Source organism: Mastigoproctus giganteus, chromosome 2 (assembly GCF_048544385.1).
Source record: "Mastigoproctus giganteus isolate SK-2022 chromosome 2, ASM4854438v1, whole genome shotgun sequence".
Taxonomy (NCBI): domain Eukaryota; kingdom Metazoa; phylum Arthropoda; class Arachnida; order Uropygi; family Thelyphonidae; genus Mastigoproctus; species Mastigoproctus giganteus.
The window spans coordinates 261,700,089-261,718,412 of NC_143576.1; the positions used below are offsets into that span (position 1 = coordinate 261,700,089).

The 18,324-nt window shown below is 38.8% G+C and overlaps 1 protein-coding gene across 1 annotated transcript in view; it reads right to left on the reverse strand.

Moving 5' to 3' along the window:
- The window catches only part of LOC150090433 (uncharacterized), a 562,729-nt gene that overhangs the window by 528,297 nt on the left and 16,108 nt on the right, over nt 1-18,324 (reverse strand). The window contains exons 2-7 of the mRNA XM_090389881.1: nt 15,935-16,008; nt 15,368-15,499; nt 13,483-13,552; nt 11,684-11,805; nt 7,141-7,173; nt 6,813-6,882 (exon numbers count right to left, since the gene is read on the reverse strand). Of these exons, the coding sequence (XP_090246007.1) occupies nt 6,813-6,882; nt 7,141-7,173; nt 11,684-11,805; nt 13,483-13,552; nt 15,368-15,499; nt 15,935-16,008 (501 nt within the window). The remainder of the gene's footprint in view (nt 1-6,812; nt 6,883-7,140; nt 7,174-11,683; nt 11,806-13,482; nt 13,553-15,367; nt 15,500-15,934; nt 16,009-18,324) is intronic.

The window sequence follows — 18,324 nt, forward strand, 5'->3', positions numbered from 1 at the left end:
GTATCAGGATGGAATTTGGTCTAGACAAATGCAAGACCCACACACTGCACCAGGGAAAATTAGTCTGCCGAAACTACCAGCTGAAAACTGGTAAAGAGATCGAAGCCATGACAGAAGGAGAAACCTACAAATACCTGGGGATGATGCAGACTCCACAGTTAGAGCACAAGGAAATTAAGGCCTGCCTGACCAAAAATACCAGCAGGGACTCAGAAGTCTGCTGAAAGCAAAATTGAACGGAGGGAACATAGTTAAAGCCATAAACACCTATGCAGCTCCAGTACTAACATGCCCCTTTCGGGTCATAGATTGGACTAACACTGAGCTGGAGGATATCCTGAGAAAGACAAGGACAATTATGACCAAGGACAGCTAACACCACTCGAAGTCAGCTATGAAGAGAGTGACAATAACCCGGAAAGAAAGAGGAAAGGGCCTGATAGACCTCATCGAACAACAGGAAACAGATTGCTAACCTGAAGGATTAAATCCAGAAACACACAGGAGAACTCTACGAGGTCATAAGGAAGGTAGACAAGCGGCATACCCACACTCAGTCTAAGTGAGGAGTCCCTTCCCACCCAGACGGCACAAATAAAGCTAGAAAGATGGGCAAAGAAGACACTCCATGACAGACATTACAATGACCTCCATCAGAATCATATAGATAAAAATGCTTCCAATGCTCACAAGCGGGACGCTCTTCTCCAAGACTGAAGGATTCATGCTCGCCATCCAAGACCAGGTAATCAACACCAGAAACTATAGAAAATACATCGCCAAGGAGCCCGAAATGTCAGACGACACATGTCGACGATGCCACCTGGCCTCAGAAACGATCCAACACATCACCGCGGGATACAAGGTGGTCACCCAGACTGAGTACACTCGTAGACACTACCAGGTAGCCTGTATAATACATCATACTAGAGAGCCCAACTCACAAACTGTACTGGCAATGCGCCATAATAATGGACAAGACAATCCAGCACAACAGACCGGACATAACCCTTTTGGACAGGAAGGAAAAGCCACCTAACTGATTGACATAACGGTATCCAACATTAGCAACCTCCAGAAAATGCATGAGGAAAAAATCAGGAAGTACACGAACACGAACCTAAGACAGGAAACAGAGATATGTGGCATATGTAACAAGTAACGCTCATCCCGATCATCTTGTCAACCACCTGTATGGTGCCAAAGATCCTACATAACAGCCTATCAGAAATAGGTCTCCCAGCGAACGCCTACAAGGAACTCCAGAAAGTCCTGAACACCTGTATGATAGTCAGAGAGTTCCTCGACCAACAGTAACACCAGACATCACAACAACCACCCTGTACTTGGTGCAAAACCCGTCACGGGGTCGAACCCTCCAATCAGGGAGAAATAATATAAGAGCAATAATAATAATAATAATAATAATAATAATACAATATAATACACTACAATATAATACAATTTATTGATAAAAAAATTTGTTTACAATATATAATAATAATCTCTTTAAAAAATCCATTAGAGGATAATAATAATAATATAATGAAAGGGACCAAGATGATAATAACAAAGAACTGAAAACACTGTTCGAAGGGAGGAATACGGCGTTGTAGTAAACTTGCATTGCCCGACGTGAGAGACCCAAATCAGTTCTGCAGACCTTCACGATGGCAGCCCTCCCCACACCGGGTGGAAAAGCCTCGGTTCGAATCCCGTTATTGACGCGAGGAACTTTAGTGGGCTTTTTTCACTCCGTGGCTGAGTTAGTCGGTCTCAGGCGGAGATGGCAAGGTTTTTCCCCAGAAACTGGGATTTTTTCTTCCAGCAAACAGGCAAATCGACCAGAGAACACACGCAATTTACAGACAAAATAAATATATGAGTAGATGTAATCATTTACATCTACCCATATATTTATGGATAGATGTAAATGGGGCTTAGAGGGGAACAGGTATTCTGTGTGTTATCAGACACTCAGTTTAAAACACTGATGGATCCAATATCTTTCTATTACAGAAGATTTAAGAGAAGTACGGTTGGCCTGCCTTCCTAAAATCCACTCATGCACACCTCGATGGTAAGCCCTGTTACGTCACTGAGGTGGCAACGGACGTGTAGAGTAGTTCTCTTCAAGACACCTGGTCAGCGTGAAGAGGAAAAGACAAACCTTCCAGCATATGGCAGCACGTCGAAACAAATGGCTCTCATTCCCCAGCGGCTTTCACTCCCCCTCATAGGGCAGCTAGAGGATCAGAGTGGAAACAGAGGGCGCTAAGAATCTCTGGGTAGGACCAGGCTGCCATGCACGGAAACTGAACTTGGCCTGTTACAACGTAAGATCACTCATCGGTGAAGACAGGATGTTAGAGCTGGGAAAGGAATTAGAAAATGTGAATTGGAATATCATCGATTTGGCTGAAACAAGAAGAAGAAATGAATCACTTATAAGTTTATCAAGTGGAAATCTGCTGTACACCAATGGAAACAGTGAAAGTAGGGAGAGGTGGAGTTGGGTTTCTGGTCCATAAAGATTTAAAAAACAACATTTTGGAATACAAAAGTACATCGCCAAGGGTGTCAAGAATAATACTCATGATTTCTAAGAGGTACAAGCTAAAGGTTATAATGATTTATCCACCAACATCGAGCCATGATGATGAAGAGGTTGAAGAAATGTACAGCGAAATTGAGAGTCTTCTAGATGAGCAGAAAACCCACTACACTATTATTATGGGGAACTTCAATGCTAAGGTTGGAAAAAGACAAAACAGCGCAGAAAGGGGAATTATAGGAAATTTTTTTCCTATAATTCCCCTTTGGAATTGGTGAAAGAAATGAAAGAGGTTAAAGACTTGTGGAATTTGCAGAATCTCAAGGATTGTCAGTAATGAACACTTTTTTCAAGAAAAGGGTGAACAGAAAGTGAACATGGAAGGGTCCAAATGGATTAACAACTAATGAAATCAACTTAATCCTCACTAACAGAAGATATATCGTGAATGATGTTACCGTCCTGAATAAGGTAAATGTTGGAAGTGATCACAGAATGGTAAGATGTACACTTGATATAGATGTAGGAAAGGAAAAAACTGACTCGAGTAAATAATACAAAGGTCTTTGAAATAACAGAAGAGGAGAAAAAGCAGTATGCACTGGAACTTAAGAACAAGTTTGAGCTTTTGCAGACTGCTCAGGACAAAGATATCGACTAGCAATATTACAATTTTCTGAAAGTGATAAAGCCCAAGAAACCTATAGAGAAAAAGAAATCCAAAGAAGAAAAAATTAGTCAAGAAACACTTGTTATGATGAACCGAAGGCGACAAATGAAGAGCAAGATAAACATTGACAGGGAGAAAATTGAGTATACTGAGTTATGCAAAGCCATTAGAAAGAGACTCAGAGAGGACATAAGAAGATTTAACACAAGAAAAGTAGAACAAGCATTAAGGGAAAACAAAGGATTTAAATCAGCAGCCATGAGCAGTAATACAGAAAGACAAATGATACTGAAACTGAAGAATAGCGATGGTGTACTTATAAACAGCAGAGAAGGCATAATTCAAATAGCAGAACACTACTATAGAGAATTATACAAGGAGCGAGGGAATGATACCAGCAGTGGGGAAGATGGATTGCAAAGTAGCAACACATACGACATACCCGATATTCTTCCTGATGAGGTAGAACATGCATTGAAGAAAATGAAGAATCGGAAAGCCCCGGGGGAAGATGAAGTTACTGTAGAGTTGTTAAAATTGGGAGGAAGAGACATAACACAAAAACTGGCAAGGCTCTTCACAAAGTGCATTAGAAAAGGTGTGATGCCTAAACAGTGGAATAATGCAATCATAGTTTTGCTGCATACGAAAGGAGATAAATCATAAATCGGAAATTATAGACCAATTAGCTTGTTATCCCATATCTAGAAGTTGTTCACAAGGGTCATTACTAACAGATTAGAAAGAATACTTGATGAGAATCAACCGAAAGAGCAAGCTGGCTTTAGGACAGGATTCTCAACTATGGATCACCTTCACGTAATATCACAGCTAAAAAGAGAGAAAGCAAATGAATATAAAAACCCATTATGCCTGGCATTTGTGGATTATGAAAAGGCATTTGACTCCATACAGCATAAGGCAATGTTTCGGGCACTGGAAAGACAAGGCATAGATACTCCATATATTATGATTTTGAAGAAAATATATAAGAGTGCTACATCCTTTATTAGACTAGACAAAGACAGTAGCAAATTTAAAATCGAGAAAGGAGTTCGACAAGGAGACACAATATCTCCGAAGCTGTTTACTGCTGCCCTTGAGGAAGCTTTCAGAAGATTAGACTGGTCGCAGAAAGGAGTCAATGTGAACGGAGAGTACCTAAACCATTTACGATTTGCAGATGACATTGTGATTATAAGCCACGATCCCAAAGAATTAGAGGGAAATCTTAATCAGTTATGCACAGTTAGTAAGGATTTTGGACTAAAGATGAATATGGCTAAAACAAAAGTAATGATGAACAAGTATGCCACTGAAAGGGAAATAATGATTGAAGGAGAAGTAATTGAAAAGGTGTAGTCGTATACTTATCTGGGACAAGTTATTAGCTGTAATAATGATAAATGGCTGGAAGTCAAGAGAAGAATAAATTTTGGACGGATAGCATTCAGGAAATATAGTCACATACTGAGAAGCAATATCCTAATTTGTCAGAAACTGTAAAATAATGAATCAATGTATACTCCCCACCATGACTTATGGAAGTGAAACTTGGGCACTCACAAAAAGAATGGAAGAGAAGCTGAGAACTACACAGCGAAGAATGGAACGAATTATATTGGGAATCAGACTGTTAGAAAAGAAAAGAAACACATGGATTAAGCAGCAAACTCAAGTAAAGGACATTCTTATAAAAAATAAAGAACTAAAATGGTCTTGGGCAGGACACATAGCTCGAAGACATGATGACAGATGGACTAAGAAAATAACAGAATGGTACCCAAGAGGAGCTAGAAGAAAACCTGGAAGACACTGGCGGAGATGGACAGATGAAATTCATGAGGTTGTGGGTAGTAAATGGATGGCCATTGCACAAAACAGAAGGAACTGGAAAGTTGCTGGAGAGGTCTTCATCCTGCAGTGGATTGAAAATGGCTGATGATGAATCATTTACACGGGACCCTAATATCATAATTTTTTTTTCACGATGGCACCAGTAAATTTCTAATTTTGGCAGTTAAATGATTAAGGTGTGAAAAAAAATTTAATCTACCGTCCACAATCACAGCCAAATATTTGTTTTCCGTGACAATTGGGAATCGAACATTGCTAACTTTGAATTGTGGTGGGCGTTGAATATTTAATAGGTGGAGATGGAGCCAAAAGTTATCATTTTATTCTTCGAAGCACTGAAGGATAGTTTGTTGTCTAGAGTCCAACCATAAAGATTTGCAAGAACAGCGTTAGCAGAGACTTCAATAGCTGCACGAGAGTGACCACTGACCAAAATGGTTTCATCATTATAGGCAATTATTTTAGTGTTGTCAAACGATATGGAAATCCACTCTTGAAGGACAGTGTTCCAGATGAGGGGCCCCAAGATATACCCCTGGGGACATCCTCGATACACTTGCCTTTCACACTTTTCAGGCTCCTTGTAGAAGTTTTACATCAATTACAGAGCACACAAACAAAAATTAAATTATTATTTTAGGGTTGCCCGTAATTGAATACATTAACCCGTATTTGTGTCTGTAAATTGCGTTGGTTCTCTAGTCGATTTGCCTGTTTTGCTGGACGTAAAAACCCCAGTTTCTGGGGAGAAAACCTTGCTATCTACGCCTGAGACCGACTAACTCAGCCACGGAGTGAAAAAAAACCCATCAAAGTTCCTCGCGTCACCGACGGGATTCGAACCCGGGCCTTTTCCACCCGGTGCGGGGGAGGACGGTGATTACAGAGAACACAGGTGGAGATGGGCTGAAGCCGAGGGGCCCCACCGACATGAATATACATTTCTTCTCTTGATATCGCTAAATGAAAACAATTCTTCTGATCACTAGGTTAGAATATTTTAAGAATAACCTAAAATGAGCCAATATATACATTGTGCATGTGGGTGGCACTAAAGATTCTTGCGATAAAGATTCTTCTTCTACTGCAAGTTCCTTATAGCTCATGTTCGAACAATTGACGGTGGACGACCCACTGTACATCGCCCTATCGTTTCATCTTGTTTTAATCCAGTCTACATTGCTCTTTTGCGTCGCAGGTAATGTTCGGATTGAATGGGCAGACTACTCGTGAGATCAAATATTTAAACCACAACTCCCCCCACCAATGTTAAGCTGTGAAAAATAATCCGTGCTGGAGGCCCTTCTTCTCTTTGATATAGCATCAGTCAATAAGCACTTACTTGCTGACTCTAGGCAATCTACTAGTTAAACATGACCTACGTATCTTCGTGTAATATCACGTGCAGGAAGATCTACTAAGGAAGGTATTGCAAACTAAAACTTGATTACTTGACCTTAGAACCCTCTCTTTCGATAATTTCTCAAATGAAATGATTGTCATTCCCAACACGTTGCTTGCGCTTACCATACGAACACAGATGATCTGCGAAATGAGAGTCCAACTTCAGAAGGTTGTTAATTAGTTGATTTTGAGTTGGAAATATTATGAATATTTTCAACTCAGATCAGCTACTTAATAGATTCTAGAATCATAAAACATTAGGGTAATTCCATTACGCTACTGAACAACACACATTTTGAACGTTGCAGATAAAGAAGGACTACTCACAGGCTGTTGCTTCCTTCTTGACACGAGTAAGATCCGGCCATGGGTGATCGTGGTCTCTTACACTCACCTCCTGAAAGAGAATTTTAAAACAAATAAAATGACGAAGTCTTGACATTGGTCCACGTGCTTCTTAATGCCATCTAAGAGAATTGTCATATCAATAGCTATATCTCTATCAATGCTTTAAGTTTGTTATTTACAGTAAATAATAATAAGAACGACAAATTATTGATAAAGGCTTAACAGCAATTTCAGTATTTCGTGTTTCTACGTTACAGTAGCCAGAAATTAGAATATCTGCTAGCAATATGGAAGGAATTATACTCACCCCTTTGGGAAATAACCTGCTGGCCTCCACCTCCTTAAGGAAACCAAGAAATTATTAATTGTCTACCCAGAAAAATATCAATTCATAATATCTGGTAACCAATTTTAAATTAAGAGTAAATTGGAGTAAACAAAATTAATGATATACGAAAGTCAATTGTAAATTGCTATTGTTAATACTCAAGTGGCTGCCTCTTTTATTAATTTTCCTTCATGGTTAAATTACATGAATACACCAAAAATACTTTGAATTCAAATGGGGTTCTTCGGGTTCGTAAAAGAACTTCCTGCAATAACTACGCCGCTGGACAAAATTAACAAAACATGGTGACATGATATCAGTACGACGTATGATCCCCTTTAACGGCTAAATAGACTGACGGCAGTGGACAGAACGCTCTATATAAGGGTGCATATAGGGTTCTGTGGCAATAAATCTCATTCTTCCACCAGCGCGGACCTTAGCTTAGCAAGAGAATGAGGAGTTGGCTGTCGGCGTTCAATGTGACGCCCAAGTGCGTCCCATACGTGTTCAATCGGATTTAAGTCTGTGATCGTGCTGGCCATGGCAGTCGTTGGATATCTTCAGTTTCAAGATATTCCTCCACCACTTGAGCTCTATGTGCTGCGGCGTTGTCGTGCACGAAAAGAAAATCTAGGCCAACTGCATTCCTGAAAAGTCGCAAATAGGTTTGGAGGATCTGTTCTCGGTACATGTGCGTGGTTACGATACCCCAATCTAAAACATGAAGAAGGTTTGCGGCCATTGATCATTATTCTGCTCCACACGAGAAACCGCCTCCACCGTAAGTGTCCCTTTCTCTGATGTTGGAGGGATGGTACTGCACTCCTCTTTGTCTCCAGATGATATTATTATTAAATCTGTTTATTAAAGTAGCAAGTGATTGCTTTCACCCCTTATACACAGCCGACCGGCTACAAGGGTGTACAAAAAAGCAAGAATTACAATTATTTACTAAATCTGTTAAAATATAAGAAGGATATACAAAAATACACGATAACAAGTGCGTATATTTACAATATTGTTTACAGAATTCACTCATTGTCAAGATTATAGTTGAAGTAAGCTGTGCGCTTCTGAGAAGCTCTTCACTCTGTACTGCTTGCTTTCGGAGTATTTCACAGGGTGGTCTATTGCCAATGAATTGAAAAGGTTGACTGAGTTGTTTGGGAAGAAATTCTTCAGACAGCACAGGTTGCACAGTATAGCATGCAACGATAGGTAGGGGTTGTCATTACTGCGTCCAGCACGTGGAGTAGAGATGAGACCTAGAAGACTGGGGGCGTCAGTCACACCGGTAAGCATCTGAGACAGAAGAAGGATATTTCTGGATGCAATGTGAACTCTCCAGGGAGTGATATTTAAGTTTGTATATAAAACAGCCCTGGAGTTGGTGAATGCGCTGCTCATGATTCTGTTCATCCATCGCATTACCCAGTACTCGACTGCCAGGAATCTGTTTATGTACGACGTCGCGGCAGAAGACCAGATTGGTGATGCATACAATGCGATAGGTTGTAGGCACCGCTGGACGTATCCTCCAACTACATCGACGTGGAGTAACCCCGTCAGCTTTTGTCGAATTGCCCACATCGCCGAGAAAGTCTTCGATTTCATGGTCGAGAAGTGGGTCTGAAAAGTGAGGTCCTCGTCCCAAGTCATGACGAGGTCGGTGTGAGACTTCACTTTCCTTGTCTATAATTCGTTGTGATAGGGTCTGATGTCATTTTGATTCTCTTTTTTTTGTAAATGTGATTTGGGCTGATTTAGATATGTTTAGCTCCAGACCTATCCGCAGTAGATAGGTTACAAGGCTGTCGATCAGGACGAAGACTCGCTGATTAGTCAGGTGAGTTTGTTCAGCTTCTTTAGATGTTATGTATAATTTGAGGTCATCTGCATACGATGAGAAATCAGTGTACCTTGCGAGGAAGGATTCAAGGGCAGCGGCGAACAATAGACCGGACAGGGCATCTCCTTGCGGTACTCCTCTCGTTATAATGCACTCCTGTTGGAAGGATTTATAGCTGATGATGAGTTGTCTTGGTGTAAGGATGCGGTTGATGGTTTTTAGCAGGCTACCAGTAAGGCCAAAGTACTTTTCTAGAATGTAGATGAGAGCGGGAATTGAGGCTTATCATAAGTAGATGAAATATCAAGGAAGATGACGTCCAGCTGAGATTTACTGTTGAGAGCAGTTTGAATTTTAAATAGGGTATCCAGTAGGTTTGTATATGTAGATATTTTGGGGATCACAGTATGCAGATTTTTGGGTCTATGAGAGAAGCATTGGTCTATCAGTGCTGATAAGATAGTTTTCTCAAACACTTTTAATAGAGAGCAGCCCACTGATATAATGTCTAGACTCTGTTTATAGGCTAAAACGGGACTCATCAGAGAATAGAACTGTACCCTATTTGTCAGGGCTACAAGTCACATAATCATGACACCAGTTTCGAAGAACTCTGTGGAGGTTTAGGGTAATTGCGATACAACCACTTGCTTCCTTGCGTAGAGTACACTTGTTTTGAGCCTTAACACTGTCCGGTTGGAAATGTTTTCACCTGTGGCTGCAGAAACCTCAAGAGACAGTTGATGACAGGACATAGTAGGGTTCCGTCTTGCTGTTAGAGCCAGATAGTGGTCTGTTCTGGTTGATGTAGTCTTCGAGCGACATTGGTCATCTCTCCTTGTAATGGTTCCTATCTCCTGAAACTGCTTCCATAGTGCCGAGACGACATTGCGTGACGCATTGAGGCAACATACTACCTCCTCCTGTGACTGCCCGGCTACAAGTCCAACGGCTCACCATCTCAAAAAATTATCTAAATGTAGGTGACTTGTCATCCTGAGTACGGTAGATGTGGCTGTCCCACTGAGCAAGCCAAAAGACACGAATGAAGTGATGTGGTCGCAACCCGTGTTTTTATAGGCATGAATAATTTGCATAACATGCGGTTTTGTAAGGTGGTCGATCGATAATAAGGATATTAGATATAGTGTGTATCTGTACCAGGGGTACCAGTGGTCCCCCCCCCCCAAATAGGGATAGCAAATAAGTCAGTAAACGGGAGAAAGTGATCTTTAAGATTTACAATAATTAATGAATTAAAGCTAATTAAAAGCGCAGTGAACGATTTTTGAGAATACTGGTATAACCATCGATCTCCTTCGCTGGAAACCATATTCTCGTATGCAAGTTACATTTGTGTATTTTGGACTTTAAATCCATAGATCTATTCACCTATTGACTGCGGATATGTACTCTTAGCGCCAATTCGACGATCCAGTTTGTTCCAAAGGTATTCAGCAGGCTAAGGTCGGTAGTCTGGGTAGGCCAGTCAAAGTGTGGCATGTTCATATCTGTAACTGAATTTGCTACATGCCTTGCAGAATGACATGTTGCATTGTCATACTGAAACAGCAAACAGCTCTCCTCATATTGCTGCCACAGCGTAGAAACTGTGCGGAATGTTAGTGGACTACATCGTATTCATTTTTCAGGAATACAACGACCAAGTCCAAACCTCGAAAAACAACCTCAGACGGTGACAGCTCAAAACAAAAAACCGAATCGCAACCAATAGATCCATTCACTTGATTTGTCTTTCTATAATACAGCTTTACAACTTTTTCAGAGATCATCTGCGATGGGTTGTGCACAAACCAAACATCACAATATTGCGTGCTGTGATATTCTTGATGTCCGCAATGGCATGAACAGACTGACTGGTAGTACGACGTCCTCTGATGACCCCACTGGAAGTCGCTATGCTCAAAATCTCTGTACGTCTACCGTATTGTTCTGATTACGTCTAAGAGCATGAACTCAGTTGCTTTTATGTCAACTACTGACACTATATGGAGGGTATGGTTCATTTTTCTCAAATCGCAGGGGTGCCCGAATACTTTTGGCAATATACTGCATATATTAATCAATAAAGATGAAAAATCTGATGTTCATTTGAACTTTAAAATTTTGGACCTCTCAAAAGAAAAACAGAGGATCCGTCTCAACTCCATAGAAGAGAGAGGAGGGAAAAATGATCCTGTTACAGTTAATACGTCTGTTCCAATTTTTATAGGTTCTTCTTAATTTAAATAATTGAATAAAAACTTATTTTAGCATTTATGTAAAAGGAGAACATATTTATTTTCGAGTGGAGTACTGTTGCTGCATGACAATTCAAGGCCGCATACAGCTCGTGCAACCCAAGACACCGTTATTAATTAGGATGAAACTTGTCATCTTCCCTACAGACCTGACCCTTCCCCTTAAAGTTTCCATTTGTTGGGTCTACTTAAATAACTGCTTAGTTACGTTGCTGATTACATCAGCAACGTAACGTTTTTATAAGCAACGAGGTTCCAGAATTTGATAACATCAAATTTGATGACAAGAATTTCTGTTTTTAATGTTAATTCTTGATCATAACCATAAATGTGTACAACGGTTCGATCTCTTAAGACGTTTCCTATTTCGATTGATAAATACAGTACTAGTGTACTTAAGATAACTTACTTGTGCAATCCCCGAATTCCTTCTCCGGAAGCCACTCTCCCGTTTGCAAGTTGCATTCGTGTACTTTTTCAGCCCTGCCATCCGGAAATTGATATCCTGACCGGCATCTTCCGGTACAAGTTCTAGGAAAGTAAACAAAGTAAATATATTTAATTCAAGGAAGTAATTACTTCTTGTGGAAGAGATGAATAAAAGTACCGTAGTAAATATAAAATCACTAGGAATATAGCAGCCATTGAATAAAATTCTCTCAGTTAAGAAACGAATCAAAAAAACAACTTATGAAAATAACTTAACGAACCTCAAGAACAGTTACTTCACACTTCCTAAAAGCTAACTAGTGCAAAAGAACCTTTTGCAAAATAATAGCCAGTTTTTTTTCTCTGATTACTCATTATGTATGATGGTACTCTGTCTTCTAACCTCAACTAATACTAGAGTTCGCCAACGTCATTTCTTTCACCCATTCATTTTCTCTTGTATATTATTACCATTATAGATATGTAGAACAGCTAGAGGGTCTAATGACCTCTTCCATTGATTGGAAATTTTGTCCCTAATTTTTATCATGACGGCACTCTACAATCCACCAGTTGAATGAATACTTTTGAACTTCTCAAATATACATTACATAATTACAAACAACCAAAATTCAACCTAATGTCAGAAAGTATCTTCTGCCTTCTTAACCTTCAACCCATGCACAGCCACTTGTAACTCGTTGGAGAGGCCTGGGTACGAATCTCGTTGACGACCGGAGGGATTTCTAAAGGTTTCTTCAATCGGGATGTTGTTAGCTGATATCAGGTGAAGAGAGTTTTTCCTCGTGAGTTATTTTAAGTTTTTCATCCCGTAAACGCACTACAGACATAACACACAATGGCGCACACGACGTCTGATCAAAAGTTCGGGGACTAAGCTAATAAATGAGAATTGGGAAATGGTGATGATATCGACTTTCGGATGGAGCTGCTTCGAAGTAATCTGTTTGACACCACACCGTATCGTTAAATGCTCATTCCCAGGTCATTCTTTAGTGAAACGAAAACTATTTAACTTCAATAATTATAAACATATTCCTATCTTATTTTTCGCAAAGAAGTAAGATAAGTCCCATGCACTTCTTCAACAACACAAATATTGCTTGTTCTTCGTCGAAAATAAAGTTGGTTTTCTCTTTTGCTCTCAACTTTACTTTTCTTCTTACCAGTTTCTCATCTCAAACCAGTAACAAATCCGTCCATTCCATCAAATATTGTTCTCACATACGGGGTGGTGACCTCCAAAAGCACTCTCTCAAACCTCAATGCAGAATGTTTCCAGAAGTATGCAGATTAATTCATGATGCCCCACTTACAAATTCAGTCCGTTCCCTGTTACACAGACGTTGAGTTTCTGCTGCTGCTTTCATTTACGTAATATTTCCACGGTCGCTCTTCCGTAATATCTGTAATTCCAACTCTTTCTTCGAAACCATTTCTAACAGAAAAATTATTTATTTGGAATTCGTTCTGAGTTTAACTTCAAACTGACCCAATTAAGTTTATCTCCCTCTCTCTCTCTCTCTTTTACCTCTTGTATTTTCCTTTTAGAACAACCTAAGGTATTTCTCGAAAAATTACAATATATTGAAATCCAATTGTCAACACGTATCTTCTGTCTTCTGGCCTAAGTTGCCTTGTGGTCAGCACACTTAAATCCTGTGCAACTTACGAAACAGTTTGTTAAGAAACTAAGCGATATAACATAGTGTACATTTAACCGTTATATATATGCTTACTTAGTACTGTGACACTTACTTTGTGTATCCACTTGTTTTGCAAGAATAGGATCCTCGAGAAGGCCAGGAAGGCACCCCACATCCAGTAGCTGGAATGGAGAAGTTAATTTAATATCGCACTGGCAAAAATTTAGATGAAGAAAGAAGAGATTCGATGAACTTTAAGGAGGTACAGAAGAAAAAAAAATAGATGTACAGAGGAGGAGTTTTTGAGAGAAAGAAAGAGCAGATTCCATTATTATTGGATCCACACATTTTTTTTTTCCAAAAATGTGTTTTGTTGCAATTTTTTTGTATAAAATATCAAAGAAGTCCAAACTGAATGAATTCTAAAAATAAAAATATACAAATATGTGAGTATAAATATAAAGAGTTAGTTTAAAATACTGTGCTCTAATAGTATTAAAAACTGATAGGGAACGGGCGCCACCAATACATGTTTAAGTCAACTTATATACCTAAAAGATGGTTCTGATTTCAAACATCATATGCACATTGAACTGACCTGAATCCATTGTGAATTAGAATCATCTTTAAGGTATATAAGTTGACTTAATAAAAGTCATAACTACTGTCAAGGGTAAAGGGGAAGGCTTTCGTAAGGGTGGCTAGAGGTTTCAGGCAGATTTTAAATTCTATACAGTGGGACCAAAGACTTCTTTACTTTAAATAACAGTAGAAGGAAGGGGCAAAATCATATTGATCCATTTGATGTCGATGGTTTAACTGTTGATGATCCTGCTCTGGTTGCTGCCCAACTGAATAGGTGGTTTGCATCTATATTGACATATGAGGAAGTCTTTAGGACTATACTATAGGGTTTTATTATTATTAAGGAAACAATTAGGCTTTTTAAGAAAGAGCGCATATTTTACAGTAAAGAGTAAAGAGTCACTGGACCACTAAATTTCTTGTAAGCAGATGGTTGGTTGTTGGAACAAACTTCCGTTTGTTGTTATGGAAGTGGATAATTTGAATAAATTCAAGGAAGAAATAGGCTAATTATTGTAGGAGATGGACAGGTAAATGTGGGATTATTTTATTTAATTTTTGGCTGATGCTTCATAAGCTTTCTTTCTTGCATCATTTGTCATTATTGATACTAATACTAACTAGTCACGTCAGAATTTCCATTGAGGTAAGATTGACTTCAAAGGGAAGTCACTCGAAAGCTCGAGGCTGGTCATTCCTAAATGCACGCAGCCAGAAGACTAACCTAATCAAACTTTGGGGTTATTTTTGAGAAAATTCCTAGAGTCAAGACTGGTGCCAGAAGGCTTTGAGATAGGTAGACATGGAGTAGGTTTAGCATCACTGTGACCTGCATTGCTGTCGGGGATATCATACCTCACTATTGACCAGCAGTTGATATTCCATCCATGGCTTCACCCCTGCCCACCATCTATATGCGTACAGGAGGGGCTTTGATTACGTAATCGAGCTATTCTTGCCTGTTGGGTACTTACTGTGACGCAAACTGATTTCTCCATAAACAGTATCTCAATAAGCAAAAGAGCTGTAAGAAACTGACCGAAATTGAAATTGTATTTCTATAGTATATTTTCCGAGAACTCGAAAAGTAACCGTCCTGGAACTCGCCAAGAATTCCATAAACTGTTTTTTTCTGATGAAGGTAAACAAATTTTTGGGTTTTAAAAGCTGATCAACAATGTATATTCAGTGAAAAACATTGATGTAATACTTACTGCTATTAACTAGAATTTTTGTACTCCAAGCACAGGTCTTTAGTCTACATTTTAGGAGTTTATACTAGACGAATAAGTCGACCTTACCCTTTTCGGCGATTTTTGTCGCTTAAAAAGGTTGATTTATATTCCAGAATAAAGAGTAATAAAAGTGTATCAACAGAGTCTAGCAGCGAGAGACTAATACGCGTAACTTACCTATCTTGTCAAATCTGCTTTGATAGCTTTCGAAGCCGGTTTGAGACTGCACGCGTTCGTCCACTTCCTCCCTGCCGTGGGCGTACTGTTGTGGGTTCTGTTCGGGGTACATCCCTCTCGAAGACTGAGAATCTACAATAGTATATTAACATTAACGTGATGCTTTTGAGTTACTGGTACTTTTTTGAATTCCTATTTATTTAAAAAAAACAATTTTCCTCACTCATTCATTTCTAATAGTTTGTAACCTTTGATTATTAATAAATTGAAAAGAATTTAAATAAATTCAAAGTTACTCTTAACGTTAAAAAAGTGTCAATGAAATAATGAATCTGCTGTTCACTTGGCCCAGTTGTTTTTGGTAAAAGTGAATCCGTTTACTTCATATAATGGACTTTTCGTTTTAATAAAACCCTCCGAAATCTATCAGTTGCTTTCTGGCTGTTCCAAGGCAAGTTGTGGGGGATTGCTTATTCTCGCGGTAGGGTGGATTAACAAATACCCAACAAAGCACGACAGTTTTGTTCGATATTTTGATTAAAAACTCACTGATTCGCTGACACTTACCATCTCCATGAGACCACGAGGTTGATGATGATGAGGAGGATCCATGTCGCTGACTTGTCCTGGTCTTGGTTTTCCTGAAATGATAGAAAGAATAAGAAAATTAGGGTGCAGCGTTGAGAGGTTTTTACGTAATGGACTGTCCATTACATCCATTAGAGTTTTGTTCTATAATAATCCAGACTAGAGACTGATCCTATGGCTACGAACTCTGATGTCAGTTTTGGGTCTATTCTGTTCAGTGCCATGGAACAATGTGGATAATTATTCCCTAGTAATTATGGAGAAAATAAGTAATAATTTAAATTATTATTTAAACAAATAATAGACCCTGTATTTTCATTTTCTGCTCTCGGCGTTACTTTTCTTCTAAACAACTAGTGACACTGCAATCTGCCCTACCATGCAATATTGTTCCTACATCTGGGGCGGTACCCCCTAAACTTCTATCAAGCTCCTTGGCTCTCTTCAAAACAGGGAATTCAGGTTAATTAATAACTCGTCTCGTATGAATCTCCACTCTGTCTGCGTGGGTAGCACAGTGATACATGTTCAGAACTCATTTTTAAATCTTATAGAATGTTTAAGATTCCTTAAAGATGCTAAAGGTTTTTTTAGCAGGGTTTGAAGAACTGATACAAATTTCAACCAAACTTGCAAATGCTTTGGAGGTAGAAGTTACTTTTAAAGATACTGTACCTCTAAGAGATCAAAAAAAAAAAAAAAAAAAAAAATATATCGATTATGAATCACGCGATGAATGTAATCAGGAACCTACACTCAAATTTAAGATTGAATTTTACTTCACTGTTCTAGATAAAGCAATAGCTTCTATCGAAGAACGATTCGAGCTATTGGAAAATCATTGTAGCAAGTTTCACTTTTTGTATAATTTTAAAGCGTTGGGAGAAATGTCAAAAGATGATTTAAGCAAACGCTGCAAAGATTTACAACTAACTCTTACAGATGGTGAGCATGAAGATATTAACGGGACAGAGTTTTTCGAAGAATTACTAGATCTATCTCTTCCCACTGATATTCATTACCCTTTAGACGTTCTGAAATATTTGCATAATAATAAATTGCTGTCTTTGTTTCCAAATGTAATAATTGCATTAAAAATTTTATTAACTTCACCTGTATCTGTGGCTTCGGGAGAATGCAGTTTCTCAAAATTAAAGATAATTAAAAACTACATGAGAACGACAATGACAGAAGATCGTTTAGTAGCGCTAGCAGTAATTTCTATAAAAAAAGAGATATTGGAAAGCATTCATCATTCAGTCGATCGAGTACAGGGAAGGGGAACAAAGGGTTGCTGTTATCAAGAAAGGCTTAAGTTCTGCAAATTGCAGTCTGGAGACTAGGCACCTACGCGGTGATTTGATTGAGATGTATAAAGCCTTGAATGGTTTGAGCAAGGTCAAATCCCATCAGTATTGAGCAAGCTCAATGCTGATGGGATTCTTCATCTTGCCCAGATTAATCGCCTGAGGGGACATAAATTCAAATTGAGGAAAGACAATTGTAGAATAGATATGCCGAAATTTGCCTTTAGCCAGCGAGTGGTTGATTGCTGGAACAAACTCTCATCTAGTGAACTAGACAAAATTTTGAAGCGAATGGATGGGTGAAATGGGAAGGGTTTTTTTTTTTTTTTTTTTGCTAATGCTCTATAAGCTTGGTTTCTTCCATCATATGCCTACTAATGCTAATGGTAATGTGCTAATTCTGAACTTTTAAATGAATTTGCGGATGTAAAAGCCAGAAAGATTGAGTTTATTTAAAATTTGTTTATTTGTAACCCATTATATTTTTCTGTTTTGAAAATATATTTGTTAATTATCTTTGTGTTTATCGTTTATTACTTTTAAATTTACATCTTTTGTAATAATTAATAATACTGTCTTTATTAATTTAATAAATTTATATATCTATGTATTATAACGTCTTCCATATATCATAATTATCTTCTCCTATAAATAGTGTGTTTTTACTCACCCATCTTGTCAACGTTTTACAACTCAAAATTTTGAAAATAAGTCTAAATTTAGGAATTATTAATAAACTATTTTGTTAAGTGCTTTCTTTTAACGGTTGTGCAGAGTGCAGACGCTTTTCCTGTATTAGGCGCCGTTACAAGGTTTTTCCTCAGGCGCCACAAACGCTAGCGCGGGCACTAATCCTCGCCACACCGGGTGGAAAAGACCCGGGTTCGAATCCCGTCAATGAAGTGAGAAACTTTTATGGGCTTTTTTCACTCCGTGGCTGAGTTAGATAGCAAGGTTTTCCCCCCCAGAAACTGGGGTTTTTTCGTCCAGCAAAACAGGCAAATCGACCAGAGAACACACGCAATTTACAGACATAATACACATGGGTATATGTAATAACTT